Source organism: Microcaecilia unicolor, chromosome 5 (assembly GCF_901765095.1).
Source record: "Microcaecilia unicolor chromosome 5, aMicUni1.1, whole genome shotgun sequence".
NCBI classification, from domain to species: domain Eukaryota; kingdom Metazoa; phylum Chordata; class Amphibia; order Gymnophiona; family Siphonopidae; genus Microcaecilia; species Microcaecilia unicolor.
The window spans coordinates 271,733,637-271,754,556 of NC_044035.1; the positions used below are offsets into that span (position 1 = coordinate 271,733,637).

Sequence of the window (20,920 nt, forward strand, 5' to 3'; positions counted from 1 at the left end):
TTCTACATTGCTGTTTTCTGATACGTAAATACAAAACTAAAAGGAAATATGGATGGAAATAAAGATGAGATCACTAACGGGAGAGAATGAAATGAACAACTCAAAAAAAAAATATATAAACAATATATTAAACAAACAATGAAATAAATGTACCCATTGTGATATTAAAAATGTGAAAACTACAAAATGCAGATGTAAAATAATATGACATTAAGAATAAAAATAAAATGTAATGGTAAGCTTAATAAGAAATGCATGCTGTCATCCATAACTATCTTAAGTTACAGTTTTTAACACATACTTTTACAGTATTAACCTATCCATTGTTTTTCTTCATTTTATTCAGTGTAATGATTGCCATCTCTTAAATTCTAATTTTTTAAAATTGTATTATAGTTTCATCAATCTACTAGTCATATATTTATCATTTTTGTTATTAAGTTTCTATTCTTGTGTTATAATTGCAGCAATCAAAGACTTCTGAGACAGGACCTTTGGCCGAAACATGGCCCTGCTGAGTCTGTAGATTAATCAATGAACTCTGTATTCAAGAGCACTGTCCAATCCTCCTCTGCATCACCTTCGACGTTTCCTGTGTAACTGCAAGTTTGTGAGGTTTTTTGTTCTTCTGTGCATACATCTGCCTCTAAAGAAACAAGTTTCCAATTTTATAACAAAACATATCCATCTTATGAAGTATAGCAAGTCATAATAAGATGGTGATTTACACCCAAAACCAAATGCATCAAACCAACAGGAAAAAGAGAAAATAGCAAAAGCAGACACTCCAATCACAAATAGAAAACACAGAATGTGCAAGTGGCACAGGTCCACCCCACCAAAGTCCTAAATGAGCATCTATGCAAGTGAAAACAAATGTGTTTTAAGACCAGTCACAAAGAGAAGAGGCAATGCATTCCAGAGAAGAGGAGCCAGGAAGAAAATAAAAGGACAGTGCCTTGTTAGCTCCAATCTTGTAATGACTGCTGATGGTACAAGTAACCAAAGATCATGCAATGAATGAAGAACCCAAGTAGAAGTACGTGAAATAATGACGGATGCTAAATAAGTATCCCAGTATTTTAAGACTTTGTGGACTAACATTAAAATCTTAAACTATATCTGGTAACTCCTAGAAGACATTGATGCTGAAAAAGTAAGGGAATTACTCAAATTAAAATTTACACGCCTGAGATAAAAATGTTTAAAAGCTGAAGACACATCCTCAATGTGCATGAAAACAAGCATTGCCTATGGAGATATGTACGCTAGTAGTATACAAAATGCAAATATGAAAATGTTATCTCCTGAGAAGTTTACACTAACCTGTTTTTTTGAGTATACATTTGTCCATTGTGCCTCTCACAAAACTCTCTCCCACCCCCACTCATTAAAACAAAATAAAACCCAACAAAATCACAAACTGAGCAACTTCTGCATGGAGATTGGTTGCTAGAATATACATGTCTATTAAAAACCACCTATGTGATTGGTAGCCATGTGACCATTTACTCCCTTATTACATTAAGTCCACCCCCTGCAGGAAACACCACAGAAAAAGGCAAGAACACCCATAGGGTTACCTCCTGGCCAGATTTCCCAGAGTTCTCCGAGTGCAATGACTCAATTTCTCCTTCAACCATGGCGGCCTCGAGGCATTCATGCAAGTCTTTGAAACCATTGACCTGGAGTGGGTACTGTCCAAACATCTCAGCATTTTCAAACTTTTTACCTGGGCAAGCAAAAGTGAATGGAGATTTAAGGCTCATTCGCTAAGTGCTTGTAGGTCTGGGCTCTAATCATATCTGCACAAACAAGAATATTCTTTTTTAACCTATGAGAAAGTAGACTGTACACTGTTCATCTGAAGGCGACGAATCATATGGGATGGGAACTAAGAATGCAAAGAGCTGCATGAGTATCCTTATTAAAAAGTAAACCACAAATACAGGTATGGCCTATTTTATTTGTTATTGCTCAATTACTGGCCTTTCCCTGGCATGATACAAACACACTACCTTCAAAGGCCACCATTATGCTATTTCAGTGTCACTACAAATTACACCTTACCTTCAAGTGCCCCCACTGCTAGGAATCGGCCATAGAACAACTCCACCATTGGATTCTTTGGCTTCTCTCCATCCCTGAAAGGTGAAATGGAGGCATATTATACAAAAGCACTACAACCCCATACTTAACAGCAAAGAGGAATTTTTTTTGCCCCCCATTTGAAGGAAATTTGGTACCACAATAGTTTATTATTAGAGGAAGAAATGTTATAAGCATTCACATACCTAGTAGGTTTCAATAAGGCAGCTTTTTCCACAGAATGGAAACTTCAGGAATAAAGAGTTATCAAATAAACTAAACAGTGGGAAACACAAAACAAATGTGTACAAATATTTTTTTTTTCTACTGAGTGGGTAGTGGATGCCTAAACAAACTTTCAACAGAGGTTAAAAGTTCCAATTGAGGAAATCAAGTCGACAACAAGTCCTCCTGGAGAGGATGTATATGCACCCTTGATCAAGGGACTACCTCAATGGAGGCCTTCACCAACCTTTGGCCTTGTATCACATCCCAGGCCGAATGCTTGAGAGAGGTGAAACAGGACCTGATTTATTGAAGGTTTTCAATTCTGCCCTCTGGGAGAAAGACCTTGCCATCAAGGGTATCAAAGCAGATGCCCAAATAGTTCAGCTTCTCAGCCAGGATTAGCGAGCTCTTGGCCAGATTCATCACCCATCCCCTATGCTGCAGAAGAGTACTACCCGGGTAGTGGCCTTTTTGAACCTCCTTGAAGGACTTTGCCTGAATCAATCATCCAGGTAATGATGAAATAAGATCCCTTCCTTTCTAAGATGTGCTGCAACTACTACCCACCACTTTGGAGAAGGTCCTCAGAGCTGTGGCCATGCCAAAAGATAGGGCCTTGAACTGGTATTTATTTCAACTAGCTTTTAATACATGAACCAGTTTTTGTTTGGTCTGGTGGACCGCTGTTGATCACAGGGTTCTGTGGAGCACAACAAGCTTAATGTATCTCCCCTTTTCTCTAACATATTTTATTACTATTTCTTTCTTTGAATATTATTGTAATGTGCATCACTTTGATGGCTTGGCTTTAGGCGGTTAATCAAATAAATGCAACCTTGAATCTTGCATCCTCTCCTGGTGGAACCTCAGTACCTCCTGAAGGTCTTCCACCCAATCCTCCTTCTCCAGTCCCCACCGACTTTGACTCTGCCAGTTCCAGTCTGCGAGTCAAACAGAGATTTTTGGCCCCTGGGGCCTCCAGCTGAGATGGAGGCAGCAAACTGTTCTTTAAACAAAGCTTGAAGGTACAACAAAACAAACTCCAAAGAAAAGGGAGCCTCACTTGCCCACAAATCCTGTAATATTAGAACAGAGTTCATCTGACACTGCATAAAGGAGAAAATGTTCAACAAGGCAGAATTTCCTGCCAGAACAGGCTCCCCAATTCCTTGGAGCAGTGTCAACCAAAGCATACTGTGCGCCTTCAGAAATGTCTGCCCTGCCTCTGCTTTGCTGGCTGCCCTTGAAGCAAATATTTTACCGAGTTCAGACTCTGCACACAAACAACACAGCAATGTACCTTTTTGAAAGGGGCTGCCAGGTTTTGAGGGATGGTCCTCAGCAGTGTCCAGCTACAAAGCTTCCAACTGCTCAGTAAATTCTCCCTACAACCCCTATGAAGAGCCTGCGTCTCTCATTTTTACAGGGTCCATGGGGCCAAACACAGCATACCCAATCAAGGCATAATCAGAGCAGGGCTGCACAGGTACAGCACATACCCAATCCTCTGGAATGGTCTTGAGATATAATGAAGTTTTTTTTTTTTTTAATAGGATAGGCTCCTACCATGCATCCCCTCTGGCTACCTATTTATAGGTGTAGAAATTACATCCTTAAGGACTTTTGTGGCAGAGCAAGGGAGATGACAACAAAACTACTAAGACCTATGACAAAACAGCAGGCAGGTACAAAGGGGAAAACTGGGTAAGCCAAAAAAAAAATTTAACAAGAATCTCTCCAAAAAATACAACTTAGGGAGGAACAACTCAAAGGACTCTGTATGTATGATATAAATCAGGCTTGTCCAAGTTCAGTCCTCAAGGATTGCAAGCAAGCCAGGTTTTCAGAATATCCCTAATGATTATGCACAAAAGAAGTCTGCATACGATGGATGTAGTGGACATGCAACTCTCTCTTGTATGACATAACAAAAAGGAGGTAAAAACCCTCACGAAACCGTGAGATATGAAGCAAAAAAGTGAGGAGAATGAATGAGGATACCAAAAACTGTATTTATTCACATAAAAAATGACGTTATTCACATAAAAAGTGACCCGACACGGCTGTGAATAAGGTAAAATTATGTATCATACCTGATAATTTTCTTTCCATTAATCATAGCTGATCAATCCATAGACTGGTGGGTTGTGTCCATCTACCAGCAGGTGGAGATAGAGAGCAAACTTTTGCCTCCCTATATGTGGTCATGTGCTGCCGGAAACTCCTCAGTATGTCGATATCAAAGCTCCATCCGCAGGACTCAGCACTTAGAGAATTACACCCACAAAGGGACACTCTGCCCAGCTCACCACCGCCGAAACGGGGGAGGGGAATTAACCCAGCTCATCCCCACACAAGTGGGGGAGGGGAATCCGTCCAGCTCATCCCTGCGGAGTGGGGGAGGGACACCACCCCGCCGATGCGGGGGGATCTGGCTTATCCTGCAACCGCGGGAGGAGCTGACTGACCCTAACACCGCCGAAGCGGGAGGGGTACAAAGCTGCCCTACAGCCGCACGAAGCGGGAGGGAGCGCCGGCAGAATTTAGGTCTCAATCCAGCCCCGTAAAACGGAGGGGAGAGGAATGCAGCAGCTCACTGTAACACAAAATCGTCTCAACTCTTGAAGAATCCAATTGAAAAAACTTGAACACGAAGTCCTCCTGAACAGGAACTGAAGACTAAACTTGAACCTGAAATGCAACCAGAATATAAACAGTACAGATATCTGGGAGGGGCTATGGATTGATCAGCTATGATTAATGGAAAGAAAATTATCAGGTATGATACATAATTTTACCTTCCATATCATCATGCTGATCAATCCATAGACTGGTGGGATGTACCGAAGCAGTACTCACCCAGGGCGGGACATTGAAATCCCTGACCGCAACACTGAAGCTCGAAACCGGGCCTCCGCCCGAGCAGCCACAGTCAAGCGGTAATGCCTGGAGAAGGTATGGGCCGATGCCCAAGTTGCCGCCTTGCAAATCTCTTCCAAGGAGACGGACCCGGCCTCTGCCATCGAGGCCGCCTGAGCTCTAGTGGAGTGAGCCTTCAGCTGGATAGGCGGCACCTTCCCCGCGGCCACAAAAGCCGCTGCAATGGCTTCCTTGACCCATCTTGCCACTGTAGGCTTAGCAGCCTGCAGACCCTTACGAGGACCTGCAAACAGGACAAACAGATGATCCGACTTCCGGAAATCATTGGTCACTTCCAAGTATCTGATTATGACTCGTCTCACATCTAGATATTTGAGAGCAGAGTACTCCTCTGGGTAGTCCTCCCTACGAAAGGATGGGAGACAGAGCTGCTGATTCACATGGAAGCGAGAAACAATCTTGGGCAGGAAGAAAGGCACTGTGCGAATAGACACTCCTGCCTCAGTGAACTGCAGAAAAGGCTCTCGACATGATAGGGCCTGGAGCTCGGAAACTCTTCTGGCTGAAGTGATATGCACCAAAAAGACTGCTTTCAACGTCAGGTCTTTCAGAGATGCCCTCGACAAGGGTTCAAAAGGCGGCTTCTGCAAGGCTCTTAGCATCAGGTTGAGATTCCACGCAGGCACCACCGAGTGCAGAGGAGGGCGCAGGTGATTAACTCCCTTGAGAAAACGCACCACATCTGGCTGCGAAGCCAGGGAAGCACCCTTCAGGCGGCCCCTGAAGCAAGCCAGAGCCGCTACCTGGACTTTAAGGGAACTGAGCAACAGGCCTTTCTCCAGACCTTCTTGCAGGAACGCCAACACTGAAGAAATTGGAGCAGTGAAGGGAGAAAGTGAGCCTGCTTCACACCACGCTGCAAAGATACGCCAAACCCTGGCGTAAGCAGAAGAAGTAGAGCGCTTCCTCGCTGTCAGCATAGTGGCGATGACCTTGTCTGAGAAGCCCTTCTTCCTCAGACGCTGCCGCTCAATAGCCAGGCCGTAAGACCAAAGGGGGAGGGATCCTCCATCACCACGGGACCCTGATGCAACAGGCCCTGCTCCACAGGCAGCCGCAGAGGGTCGTCCACTGAGAGCCTGATCGTCCGCATACCAGGGACGTCTGGGCCAGTCCGGACCCACCAGGATTATCCGGCCCGGATGCTTTGCCACCCGGTCTAGTACCCTGCCCAACATGGGCCAGGGCGGGAACACATAGAGAAGCTCCTGTGTCGGCCCCTGTTGGAGAAGAGCATCTACTCCCAGAGATCGAGGGTCCCGTCCTCTGCTGAAAAAGCGAGGCACTTGGCAATTGGCCGATGACGCCATCAGATCTAGGCTCGGCTGGCCCCAGCGCTTTGTGATGTCCAAGAACGCCTGAGCCGATAACTGCCACTCTCCAGGATCCAAGGTATGACGACTGAGAAAGTCCGCCTTGACATTCATGACTCCGGCAATGTGGGCCGCTGACAGCTGTTCCAGGTTCGCTTCCGCCCACTGGCATAGATTCATGGCCTCCTTGGCTAGAGGGGCGCTCTTGGTACCTCCCTGGCGGTTGACATAGGCCACAGCCGTGGCATTGTCCGACAGGACCCGTACTGGCTTCAACGCCAGTACCGGGAGGAACTCCAAAAGCGCCAACCGAATGGCTCTGAGTTCCAGGAGGTTGATAGACCACTTTGCCTCTGCAGGAGACCAGAGCCTCTGCGCTGTCCTTCCCAAGCAGTGGGCTCCCCAGCCCGTCAAAGAGGCGTCCGTCGTGACGACAATCCACTCCGGGGTCACAAGAAGCATTCCTGCAGACAACTTGTCTGTCTTCAGCCACCAGCTCAGCGCCTTGCGCACTGCTGGGTCCAAGGAAAGGCGCACAGCATAATCCTCCGACACTGGAGTCCAGCGCTGCAGCAGAGAGTGTTGTAGCGGTCTCATATGAGCCCTGGCCCAGGGCACTACTTCCATCGTGGCCGTAATAGAGCCCAACAGCTGCACATAGTCCCAAGCCCGAAGAGGAGAAGCTACTAGGAATTGGTCCACCTGAACCTGAAGCTTGACAATCCGATTGTCTGGCAGGAACACTCTGCCCACTTGGGTGTCGAAACGAACTCCCAGATACTCCAGGGACTGAGTCGGGCGCAGCTGGCTTTTCTCCCAGTTGATGATCCACCCCAGGGAGCTCAAAAGAGCAATCACCCGGTCCACAGCTTTGCCGCACTCTGCATAAGAGGGGGCTCGGATCAACCAGTCGTCCAGATAAGGATGGACTTGTACTCCTTCCTTTCGCAGGAAGGCCGCGATGACCACCATTACTTTGGAGAAGGTCCGCGGAGCAGTAGCCAACCCGAACGGGAGGGCTCTGAACTGGAAGTGTCGGCCCAGGACTGCAAAACGCAGAAAGCGTTGATGAGGAGGCCAGATGGGAATATGCAAGTACGCTTCCTTGATGTCCAAGGATGCCAGGAACTCCCCTGCCTTCACTGCCGCTATAACAGAGCGGAGAGTCTCCATGAAAAAGTGCCGAACTTTCAATGCCCGATTGACCCCTTTGAAGTCGAGGATAGGCCGTACAGAACCTCCTTTCTTTGGTACCACAAAGTAAATGGAGTAACGTCCCTTGCCAAGCTGATTTTCTGGCACCAGAACGACCGCACTCAGGCAGATGAGATTGTCCAAGGTCTGCTGCACTGCCACAGCTTTGACCGGAGACTTGCAGGGAGAGAGTACAAACCCGTCTCTTAAGGGTTGGCAGAACTCTAGCTTGTAGCCATCTCTGATGACTTCCAGCACCCAAGCGTCTGAAGTTACCCTGGTCCACTCGCCCAGAAACGAGGACAGGCGTCCTCCAATCTGCACTGGGCCATGGACCAGGACCCCGTCATTGGGTACGAGACCCTGGGGGAGGACCGGAGGGCGCACCTCCGGGACGGCGGTCTCTGCGAAAGGAATGCTGCTTGGGGGAGAAGTTCCTCTTGAAGGAAGAGGGGGCAGAGGAGCCCGACTTGCCCGGGCGGTACCGACGGGCTTCCTGAAACCGTCCTCTGGAGTTACCGGGGCGAGCACTGGCCCGAGCCCTGACCTCTGGTAACCTCTTGCCCCTAGACGTGCCGAGATCGGTCACAATTTTGTCCAGCTCGACCCCAAAAAGCAGCCTGCCTTTAAAAGGCAACTTAGCTAGGCGGGACTTAGAGGCGTGGTCAGCAGACCAATGTTTCAGCCAAAGCCACCGCCGCGCAGAGACTGTCTGAGCCATACCTTTAGCCGAGGCTCTCAAGACATCATACAGTAAGTCTGCCAAATAAGCCAAGCCCGATTCCAGGGCCGGCCAATCAGCCCTCAAGGAAGGATCCGAGGGGGAAGCCCGCTGCACAATCGTCAGGCACGCCCTGGCCACATAGGAGCCGCAAACTGAGGCCTGCAAACTTAAGGCAGCCGCCTCGAAGGACGACCTTAAGGCCGCCTCCAATCTTCTGTCTTGGGCGTCCTTTAGGGCCGTGCCATCTTCCACCGGCAACGCCGTTTTCTTAGTCACCGCAGTGATTAAAGAATCCACGGTAGGCCAAAGAAAGGCTTCCCGTTCACTTTCAGGCAAAGGATACAGGCGGGACATAGCCCTAGCCACTTTCAGGCTCGCTTCCGGGACATCCCATTGAGCCGAAATTAAGGTGTGCATGGCATCATGCACGTGGAAGGTTCTAGGCGGGCGCTTCGTCTCCAGCATAATGGCGGAGCCAACAGGGGCTGAGGGAGAGACGTCCTCTGGAGAGGAAATCTTCAAAATGCTCATGGCCTGCAGTAACAGGTTGGGCAAATCCTCTGAGCGAAAGATCCGCGCTGCAGAGGGGTCATCCGCTCCATCCGAGCGGGAATCCGTCTCCTCCAAGGAATCCGCAAAGGACCGTTCGGAGAACTCAGATACGCTGCCCTCATCTACATCAGAGGAGACAAAGTCCTCTAAGGCCTGGGAATCCACCCGAGGGCGTTTACTTCCGGGGGCCTCAACCCCTTTATCGGACAAGGGAGAAGGGGCAGCGTTCTGCATAAGGAAGGCCTGATGCAGCAGCAAAATAAACTCGGGGGAGAAACCCCCCAGACTGTGCACTTCAGCCGCCTGGGCCACAGCCCTAGACGCACCCTCAACCGGCGCTCGCAAGAGCGGGGGAGAAACATGCTGCGCATCCAAGATGGCGTCCGGCGCGACACTCCGCGAAGGAGCCGCGCGGGAAGAACTGCACTTAACTTTAGCCACTTTTTTGCCGTCGCCCAAATCAAGGGCGGCCATGGTATTAACGTCTCCCAGCTCAAGGGCGACCCAAGAAGAAGCCGTCCGAGCAGCGTGGCCGGCCAAGATGGCGGAGGCGAGCAGCGGGGGATGGGCGTTTATGGCGGGAAAAACCGCCGCACCGGAGGAAGACCCGGGACACTGACCGGCCTCCGAACTGACACCCAACAAGGGCGAGTCAGACTTTAAGACCCCCGCATCCCCGCTAGAAGCGCACACGCGGTCCGGGGAGCGATTCTTCGCGCTCTCGCCCTCCGACGCCATAGGCCACGTGGAGATCGATCGGGGAACCCCCTGCCCGCTATAAAAAGGTAAAAATTACCTGCTTCTCGCTCCGAGCTGTAACGACCTGGTGTCCCAGTGAGTAGCTGCAATAAACGTCGAAATAAACGCCCTTAAGGACGTTCAAAAATTTTTTTTTTTTTTTTTACGGAGCCAGCGGGAGGGGGGAGAAAAGGAGGGACCTGGCGCCACCAGGTTTGCACTTGCTCAAGAAGAGCCCTCAACCCCAGGTACTCAACAAAACCTAAAAATTAGGCTTGGAGACCTAGCCAGAGCTGCTGCTGTGTGTGACCACCACCTGCTGAGATAGAGAACATACTGAGGAGTTTCCGGCAGCACATGACCACATATAGGGAGGCAAAAGGATTGCTCTCTATCTCCACCTGCTGGTAGATGGACACAACCCACCAGTCTATGGATTGATCAGCATGATGATATGGAAGGTAAAAATTACCTGCTTCTCGCTCCGAGCTGTAACGAACTGGTGTCCCAGTGAGTAGTTGCAATAAACGTTGAAATAAACGCCCTTAAGGACGTCCAAAAATTTTTTTTTTTTTTTTTTAACGGAGCCAGCGGGAGGGGGGAGAAAAGGAGGGACCTGGCACCACCAGGTTTGCACTTGCTCAAGAAGAGCCCTCAACCCCAGGTACTCAACAAAACCTAAAAATTAGGCTTGGAGACCTAGCCAGAGCTGCTGCTGTGTGTGACCACCACCTGCTGAGATAGAGAACATACTGGGGAATTTCCGGCAGCACATGACCACATATAGGGAGGCAAAAGTTTGCTCTCTATCTCCACCTGCTGGTAGATGGACACAACCCACCAGTCTATGGATTGATCATCATGTTGATATGGAACGTCATTTTTTATGTGAATAAATACAGTTTTTGGTATCCTCATTCATTCTCCTCACTTTTTTGCTTCATATCTTCAACTCTCTCTTGTATGTTCATTATGGTATGTTGAAAACCCAGCCTGCTTGCAGCCCTCGAGGACTGAATCTGAACAAGTCTGACATAAAACAGTGAAATAAGTATAATCTTAACTATATACCTTTCCTCTTCTGCTTTTATCTGGAAGGCATCTTCTAACCAATCCAATAATTTGTGTGTGAATTCACTCACATCTTGCTGTAAAAAGATAAATATATGTACATATTTAGGCGAGTGCAATGTGTTATGGACATGCAAACAACATAAACTGCACAGCATGGGATAATGTGACTCTAATCACTAAGGAACAGTCACGTCTTACCTGACAACTTTCTTTCCTTTAGTCCTATCAGACCAGTCCAGACCAATGGGTTGTATCTGTCTACCAGCGGATAGAGATAGAGAATGAAAACAGTTCAAGTGATTCGCCCCTTAAGGGTATTGTGCTACCCGGAAATGTTCAGTATTTCAAACAGCCAAGCAATGGTGCTCAAAAATAGCCTGATGGCTAATATTGAAACTTTGAGACATTTGGTCTCAATCTAGTAAGAACCTTACCAACCATTGAAGCATATGCTCTACTGACATGTAGATATTTAATTGAGTCAGGAGATATGTGACATACAATAGGTTAGGAAACTTAAAAGTAGAATCAGTAATATCTGAAAATATATAGCTTGTAACTAAAAGAAAATTAATTAACCAGGGAAGGATTCTGGACTGGTCGGATAAGACTATAAGGAAAGGTTTATCAGGTAAGACATGACTTTTCCTTCCATAGCATCCTATCAGGCCAGAACAATGGTATGTACAAAGCAGTGTCCCCAACATAGGGCGGGGCTAAAAGAGTAGAAATAATTTTATTTTAATAATTAACACTAAACTTGCTCCTTAGATAGCTCAGAGGGACCTCCCCCCCCCCCCCCCCCCACACACACTCTTTTTGGGCTGTTGAGTATTTTCGCTAAAAATAAATATATTTGCATGCATTAGGCCGCTCCTTAGAGGGAGCACTGCCTAAAACCAAAGCACATCTATGAAGGGTATATTGTAACTACAATAGAAGACCTGGAGGAGTTGAATATCCAGAGAAGAGAATATAAGAAGAAAGCTTTCAGGAGCTGAAAAATCAGCAGAAAATCCAGAAGCAAACTGAAGAAAGCACCCTTCACTGAGAATAAAGAAGAGAGAACAATGGGGTCTAAACAGAATGGTTATTGACTGATCTGTTGCCAAAGAACACCCTATTCAGACATGAAAATCCAAATGCCATCATAAGAGCAAAAAGAAAGCACAAGTGCCCCAAGACATGCTATGAAATATGAGACTCTCTGACAGGACAGGTCACTGTTGGAACTACACGATGGTGGTAGAAGGCCAAACAAGTAGATGCTGCAGGAGAGCTAGACCAGCAGCCGCATAGGATAGCAATACAGGTGGTTGCTGCTACCGAGAAGAAACTCAAAGGGGTGCTGCAATTGTGCAATATAGGTGGGCACTACCAACGCACAAACAAGAGGCCTACGCCACTATGCAACCAAGATGGTTGTTGCAAATGTGCTACACAGGTGGCCAGCATCACTGTGCAACCAAGACAGTTGCTGCAAATGTGACACCTGACTTGTGCCAATCTGCAATCCATGTGGTTGCGGCAACTGAACAACCTAGGAGGGCTGCTGTCCTGTACAATACCAGTGGGTGCTGAAAGTTTGCAACCCAGGTGGACAACAGTGCCACCAAGCAACACAGGTGGTCAATATTGCCACAAAGGGGCTGTGAAGCACAGAAGGATATATAGTAAGAGCTGTGCACCACATGGGGAAGTCAAGTGCACCACATATCAATGGAAGAACTATGCAATTTACTGAACCAGTCCTGAATCATCATGGCTACCAAACTTCTTTGGCTGTATTATTTCCATAACCTAAAAATAGTGCTATCTTGCTAAATCTAGTAAGCCAGATGAGTAGCTCATGTTGAAGTAGATTATGCCTATCTAATTTGGTAGAATACAGCGAACAGCTGAATTGTACAGCTTAAACCAGATAGAAAATGTAAACAGAATGAAAAAAACACAACTGCCTTAACCTTAAAAAAAGAACCAAATGGAACAGCTCTATGCATAGTTATAACAATTCAATTCAGAAGATTTATTTATTTTTTAATGAGTAGGAAGTGTCTCTAGGACAGAAAATAACGGAAAAAAGTAGGGCTGCATGTTAATCGTGATTAACACATTAATCGTTAATCATAGTCAATGATTAACCGCTCCCTCCTTTCCTCTCTCCCTCCCCCGCACACCCAGTCTGGCATTTTTCCTTCAATCATGGACTGCTGGTTGCTCTCCCCTCCAAGTTTATCTTGTTACTTGTCTTGAAGTAAGTCTTCGCCCTGCAGCAGCAGTGTATTGAAATGTTGCCTCGGCCTGCACCGGGCCTTTCCTTCTGACCTGTCCCTTTCCTTCTAACTCAACTTCCTGTTTTCATAAGGGGGCACCAGGTCAGAAGGAAAAGCCTGGTACAGGCTGAGGGAGCGTTTCAATACGCAGGACAAAGACTGCAAGGCAAATAACAAGGTAAATCGGGAGGGGAAAGGAGAGCCACCAGTGGTGGTCTGGGAGAGATGGCAGGCAGGGGAGTGAGGGAGAACGCGAGGCACATAGAGAGAGAATGGATGAAGGCATAGGGGAGCACATGGGAAAGAGAAAGGGTGAAGGCCACTTCCAAAGCTAGAGTATCTGTTCAATGACTGGCAGGGTAGCTGATGCCCCGCCAGTCGAAAAATTCGCTGCCTGAGTAACCCCCCTTCCTCCTTGTACAGCCTCAGGAGTGAGGAACTCAGAGGGGTGCCTCCAGTCACCAACGATTGCACTCCCCAACCATGCTTAGATCGTGCATGAATTGAGCATGCTCATGGAGTGCCGGCATTGGCAGCTGGGGGGGGGGGGGGGGGGGGGGGGAACTGAAAGAAAATTTAAAGCAGTCCCTATAAAACATAGTCCTCCACACAGAGTCTTCACAGATAAATATTAACTGCTTAAAGAAACCAGAAGAACAAGGCTCTCTGTCAGTAATTCATGCAGCTGAGCAGGAGAGAGTCCTGTGTGTGTTTCAAAAGGAACAGAAACCCAGACAACATTAGTGCACTGAAATAAATTGGAACAGGCTCACTAAATGCAAGCTGACTTCCAAAGGAGACATCAATGGTCTGGGGGGGGGGATGGTAGGGATCTCTGAGAACAGCTGCCTTTTTTTAAAACAGGAGCTTATGCCAAAGGCGGCACCCAACTCAACTTAAGCCCAGTTATCAAACTGGGTCAGGAGAACAAGCCCAGGAGGGCACCCCCAATTTGACTGAAACACAGCTGAGAAGCTGGTTCTGAAGACAAGTCAAATAAGCACCCCCAAATCAACTGAGACTCAGCATAAAAATAGCTCAGGAGCACAAAACCCCAACAGGGTAGTTAAAGTTCAACTAAAACTAGTTAGAAACCAGGTCAGGAGCAGAGCTGTTAGCACATCATTCATCTGCTTGGGAGACAGAAAAATACTGATCACTCTATGCAGCACGATATCCTTAAACAGTGAATCACTTCAGAACTATTTTCATTCTCTGTATCCATGTGCTGGGTAGACAGACACAACCCGTTGGTCTGGACTGGGCTGTATCTAGGATGATATGGAAACTCAAACTGATGACTTGAGACACAAGTTTAGGTTTACAGATCCAACAGCCATAAAGCAATGACTTTGATTTTGAGGCAGTGTGCTTCTTTGGGAACTTTATAAAGTTGAATCTTAAGGGCCATACTCATGTATTTTGCTAGACTTTGCCAGCAGAAAGTATATGTTCTAGTTGCTGCCCATCAAGGAATGAGAAACCCTTGCAAAACTCTGGCAGATTTACTGCAGGAAATAGAGACCCAATCTAGATTTACAGTAATGCTGTCTTTAGGACAATTATTCTCAATCAATTCAAAGAGATCCCTAACCAGTCAGGCCTTTGTCCACTGCCATGCAACTTTCTCAGGCATATTCATTGTGGAGAACTTCCAACCAATCAGGTTTTCAAAATCTCTAGAGAAAATTCTGTGGGCCACAGTTTTGGGGTTCTGTTATTGAGTCTCTTCTTTCTGAGAAAAAAGCTCTAGGAATTACTGAATGTTCTCAAAGACCTCTGGCATGCTCACATGACAGGAAAAACTAATGTGAAGTTCCAATGTAATACTTGTCAGACTGGCTAGAGTTGACAGGAAACCATTTATTTGATAAAACACTGTAAAATCAAAAGGCTACCAAGTAATAAGAGTTACCTGCTGAGAGTCATTAGATTTGAACGCGTCTTTGAGTATCTCAACAGCTCTGGATGGATCGACGTATTTCCTCTTGGAACCAACAAGTAGTGAGAAAAGATACCTCAGCTCACGCATGAAAGGCAAATTCCTATGCTCCTGCATTAGGAAAAAACGTAATTAGCGAAAGTTATGCTATACTAAGTTGTTAAAGGAAAAAACCTACACATAGCAGGCACACAAATGTAGTAACTCAAGAATGCAAACAACTACAAAAGCACACGGGCTTCCTCTACTGCAATCAGATGTAACTATTCAAGAATCCTTAGCATTCCATGCTGGGCAACTACATTTCTGTGAGCTCCCATAGTGTCATGATTTTAAAACAATTCAAACATTTTAGTAAACTTTACCACAAAAATAAGAAATGTAAAAATTGTTTTAAAAGATAAAACTTCTCTGTGGGTATTGTGACAATTTACTATTAACCCCCCCCCCCCCAAAAAAAAAAAAAACAAACAAACAAGCTTGTGCTAAATATTTTTACATATGAAAATATTTGAACTTGAGCTATTTGGGCCTTGTCCTTTTTGTCAAATTGACCTAAAAAAGCAAGGACCTATGGGCTAATAGTGTAAAGGTACATTCGTGTATGCTTATTTGTATTTGAAGTCCAAATAAAGGAATCAAAACCTCCAATATATCCAAACTTGGCCATCCCATACCTATATGTACGCAAGGTATGCTCCAAATCTTACCTTCTGATTCCGAGGTAAGTCTTGTGTTGTCACAGGGGGACTGTAATTCAAGACAAGCCTGCGAAATTCCAGCAGGTTAAACAGTGACTAAAGAGGAGGAGAAAAATGAATTCTGTAACTTTTAGAAGGCAATAAAAATGGACAATTTAATTAAAATCATGAAGTCCACTATTATATAACAGGTAACAAGAGCAATATAATGTGAAGTAGTGGGAAAGTTTATATCCTTCAAGGCCAGAACCAAGTGAGTCTGCCAAATAAAAAAATCTACAAACCAGCCTCAACCTGGTTGAGTCATAGGCTATAAGGACACCTCCTCTCCCCCTACCCCGAAAATCCCACAACAACAACTGATTCAAATGCAACAGCTTATGAAAAATGTAGCTCTAAGTTTCTAGGGGAGCGACCCTTTGCGCCCTCGCCCTCCGACGCCATATGCCACGAGGAGAAGAATCGGGGAACCCCCTGCCCGCTATAAAAAGGTAAAAATTACCTGCTGTCCGCTCCGAGCTGTAACGAACTGGTGTCCCAGTGAGTAGCTGCAATGAACGTTTAAATAAACGTCGAAATAAACGCCTTTAAAGACGTTTAAAAATTTTTTTTTTTTTTTTTTTTTTTTAAACGGAGCCAGCGGGAGGGGGGAGAAAAGGAGGGACCTGGCACCACCAGGTTTGCACTTGCTCAAAAGAGCCCTCAACCCCAGGCACTCAACAAAACCTAAAAATTAGGCTTGGAGGCCTAGCCAGAGCTGCTGCTGTGTGTGACCACCACCTGCTGAGATAGAGAACATACTGGGGAGTTTCCGGCAGCACATGACCACATATAGGGAGGCAAAAGTTTGCTCTCTATCTCCACCTGCTGGTAGATGGACACAACCCACCAGTCTATGGATTGATCAGCTTGATGATATGGAATACATATATACATGCATAATAAAAGATTGCCTTTTCTCCCCTCCTCAATTCTGATGATAACAGGGACCCTCCACTTCCCATATGCTTCAAACATGTTAATCCAACATTATGAACATATGTTTACTATAGGCATGGATACTTTTCTAAGAACCTGTTAATTACATCTAAACTGCTCATTTTTTTCTCTTAGTCCCACCAGACCAGTCCAGAACTTGTGGGAGTTGTGTTTATCTATTAACAGATAGGAGAAAGAATAGAGAACAGTGTTCTCTGCCCCATAAGGGCCCTGTACAGCTCCAGTGGTTCAGTATTTCATTAACAATGCAGTGGAATCACTCTAACAACTAGAACAGGATATAGTCTTTTCTTTTTTATGTAACCATCAAACAAAAAGGATTTGTAACCACTGGAGATATAGCAAAGAAGAATGTGAAGTCTACACAGGGAAGCTAATAAGAAATCACTCATGATATAATGCTTCATATTAAATAAGTATTGAACCTTTAATGTAGAAGGCAATAGTATAAACAAAAATTTACAAAACACCCAGCTGCTATACTACTTTGTTTTTATTTGTAATGTTTTGTGATTTATATATTATGCATGTATAACTTTGATCTGTCAAGGACTCATGGATTGTGCGGAATATAAAACTTTAAATAAAATTTCTTATGATTAAAAAATTAAATTAAGGACCATCGGATGATAACATTTAAATCATAAGCACCACCTGTCCAATGATGAAGTTTTGAGCTTCATTGGTCCGTAGTTATAAATTTGTGCAGGGTACTGGGCTAGATGGACTATTGGTCTGACCCAGTATGACTATTCTTATGTGGCAAACATTAATATCTATTAAACAGTCTCTTCAATTTGTTCCAATTTCTAAAGTAACATGAACTTACATGTAATGCCTCTCAGGGACAGGCTGCTGACATGAATTCACTATTCAATGTCTGCATCAGGGTAGTTAGTCTAAATATCATTTAGCAGAATCTTTATTCAACATTCAATGAATATAGAGTGAAGATGCTGCTAAAGGATATTTAAGAGACCAATTACTTTGAGAAGCATTACAGATACTTTAGGAATTGGCACACAAAGAGACTTAAGATATTAATGTTTGACACAAACTTATTTTATAAATAGGATCTAATGAGGAAGCTGGAAACTTAACCTTAATTTCTTTATTATTTATTTATTTTATTAAACTTTTTAACAAACATAATTTCACATTTATGAATGATAATACACAATTTAGAAATGGAAACTTATATAAACAAGTAAATACTAAGTTTCATATAATTATCGACCACAAGAATAAGAAATCAATCCAAGATGTAAGATTAATCATATAATCTAAAGGAAATAATCATACATTGTAAATTATATTAATGAAGCGTCACGTCCCGAGTGATTCACTCCAAGGCTGTTAAACAATGTACATATGGGATTAAACCACTACATTAACCTCTTCCCTACTAAGTAGAAATTCCTCTAGCTGTTTGGGGTCAAAGAATTGAAACTGTGTAGATTGAAACATAATTCTACAAACACAAGGAAATTTCAATAGGAAGGTAGCGCCTATTGCCACAGTTCTTGTGCGCAAAGCCAAGAAGGCTTTACGCCTCTTCTGTGTCTCTCTTGATAAGTCTGGGTATATTCTTATTTTTGACCCCCAAAAAACTGAATCCAAATGTCTTAAAGAAAGTCTCAGTACTGCATCTCAATCCATTTCTAAAGCAAATGAGACTAATAATGTTGCTCTTTTTGTTACAACTTCTAAAGATGATTCCAAAAAGGTAGTCAGATTCATCACTGCACCACCTTGAGGAAGGTTTCCTGACTCCACTCTAGAATTAGTTGGCAAATAAAACGCTCTCGTTATTGGTGGTAGTGAATTTTCTGACATGCCCAATATTTCCACAAGGTATTTTTTAATCATTTGTACAGGGGTAATAAGAGGCGAACTAGGAAAATTTATTAGCCTCAGGTTAAGTCTCTTAGACTGATTTTCCAGATATTCCAGCCTTCGGAAAGTAAAATTCTTATCTTTAATCAATGTTTGACCCACAAGTTCCATTTTTTGTGTTCATTCAGTAAGAGATTTTACTTCCGCAGCTTGGTGTTCAGTCTTTTGCAATTGGGCTAATGCAGTTTCTGATAAAGTCTTAATAATTACAGCATTTTTAGTTACCACAGTTTGTAGGGAGGAATGTGCAGTAAAGGTTAAGTCCCATAGTGACTCTAGCGTCACTACAGCTGGCTTTTCCATTTTCTCCAATGTCAATTCAGGAAGGGGTGCCTTAACAGCGTTTTCCAGAATACTCACTGTCTGTGCTAACAGTGCAGGAGCCGATGTCGCTTCTGGAGCTCCCAAGCTGTCGTCCCTCTGATCTCCCCTTGTCTCCAAAAGGCTCCCTCTCTGCACGCTCTGCTCTCCACTTCGGATCTGAGCTACAGGGCTCCTCTGGAGACGTTCACTTCCTGGTTGTGGAGGAGCCGCACGTTCGACCGGGCTAAGGGAAGCCCCGTCTACACTGTCGGCTAACGCCGAAGCGCCAGCCTCAGCTACCGGAGTAGAAATCTTCCCCGGACCCAGTGCGACTGCAAAATCCTCCATCTTAGCCTGCCGAAGCTGACTTGTCCCGTCAGGGAGAGAGGGAACCTCCCTGACCTTGCCTCTCCTTTTCCCCATTCCAGGGTTCAGGTAAGGAGCAACTTCGTGGCGTTCGCAGAGAAAAGTGAGACGCGACTGTCAACGCTTCTCATACCGTCGCCATCTTGGATCTCTAAACTTAATTTCTTATGAAACTATAACTATATATGCCATTCTGTCGTGGTGACCCCACGACGGAGCAATGTAAGCCACATTGAGCCTGCAAATGTGTGGGAAAATGTGGGATACAAATGCAATAAATAAATAAATAATCATTGGACAGGTGGTCCTTATGATTTAAATGTTATCTTCTAATGGTCCTCAATTTATTTATTTAATAAGAAATTAGTAGCTCAGTTTTTGTAAGTTTTTCTTCACGCTGAATAAGGGCAGAAACCTGGACTGGTCTGGTTGGACTAAAGGAAAAAAATTGGCAGGAAATGTCTAATTTCTCCTTCCTTGGGGGCCCTTTTACAAAGGTGCGTAAGGACTTACGCTTGTGCAGTGTACTCAACAGGCATTACCGCTTGGCTAGCGTGTGCGTCTGTGGTAATTCTGAGATTGGCACACGCCGAAAACCAGCGGTAGAAAATAATTTTATATTTTCTACCGCGGGCACATGGTAATCGGCAGTTGGCACGCGCTGGAAGGTTACCATACAGGTAATGCATGAGCCTTTACTGCTAAGTCAACGCCTGGCATTAAGGGCTCAGGCCGTAAATAAACGTGCGCTGGTTTTAATTTTGCTGCACATCCATCTACCTACCCAAAAATCCCCCCTTTTTCCAGTTATGGTGGAGAAATGGTCCAACGCGAGTCCAATACACATGCCCACACTATGGCGTGCCTTTGTAAAAGGGCCCCTCAATGTCCTCACCAGATCAGTCCAGGACTTGCAGGATGTAACAGCAGTTCTTAAGAAGGGTGGGAAGCTGAAACCCACACTCTGAGGACTAAAGCCACAAAGAAGCTTCATCCCAAGCAGCTACATCTAAACTGTAATGCTTGGAAAAAAGTGAAACAAAGACCAAGCTGCTGTTTTACAAAATGTTCTCGAAGACATCATTCACAGTTCATTCCATGTGATCACTACTCCCCTTGTAGAATGGGCTCTTAACATTGAGGGTGGGTGGTTGCTTACCTACAGAGAGAGAGAGAGAGAGAGAGAGAGAGAGAGAGAGAGAGAGAGAGAGAAAGAAAGAAAGAAAGAAAGAAAGAAAGAAAGAAAGAAAGAAAGAAAGAAAGAAAGAAAGAAAGAAAGAAAGAGAAAAAGAGGGCTAAAGATATTCTGCTTGTGACAACAGGATGTTAGAATTGTACTGAACCCAAGAACAACTCTGAAAGTTCCAAATCAACTAAAGCTGCATGCAAGTCCAAAATGCACAGGTGTAGCTGCCTCAGTGCCTACACCAGCTGAGAGAGTTTGAATAAAAATTGTCATTGTCTCCACAGTTGTGGAAAAACATTTTTTGACCATCATCCATCATACGTAACCCAAAGTTGTGCTGGATAGAGTAAGCACTGGAAAACTTCCATATATTTAGCTCAGTACACAAAGGCGCAAGGGTATG

At 44.9% G+C, this 20,920-nt stretch overlaps 1 protein-coding gene across 4 annotated transcripts in view; it reads right to left on the reverse strand.

Moving 5' to 3' along the window:
• USP25 (ubiquitin specific peptidase 25) overlaps positions 1-20,920 on the reverse strand; it is a 156,994-nt gene that overhangs the window by 82,456 nt on the left and 53,618 nt on the right. For all 4 annotated transcript variants that reach the window (XM_030204216.1, XM_030204217.1, XM_030204219.1 and 1 more), the window contains exons 6-10: positions 15,777-15,863; positions 15,040-15,177; positions 10,849-10,925; positions 2,071-2,144; positions 1,584-1,732 (exon numbers count right to left, since the gene is read on the reverse strand). In XM_030204216.1, coding sequence (XP_030060076.1) covers positions 1,584-1,732; positions 2,071-2,144; positions 10,849-10,925; positions 15,040-15,177; positions 15,777-15,863 — 525 coding nt within the window. The remainder of the gene's footprint in view (positions 1-1,583; positions 1,733-2,070; positions 2,145-10,848; positions 10,926-15,039; positions 15,178-15,776; positions 15,864-20,920) is intronic.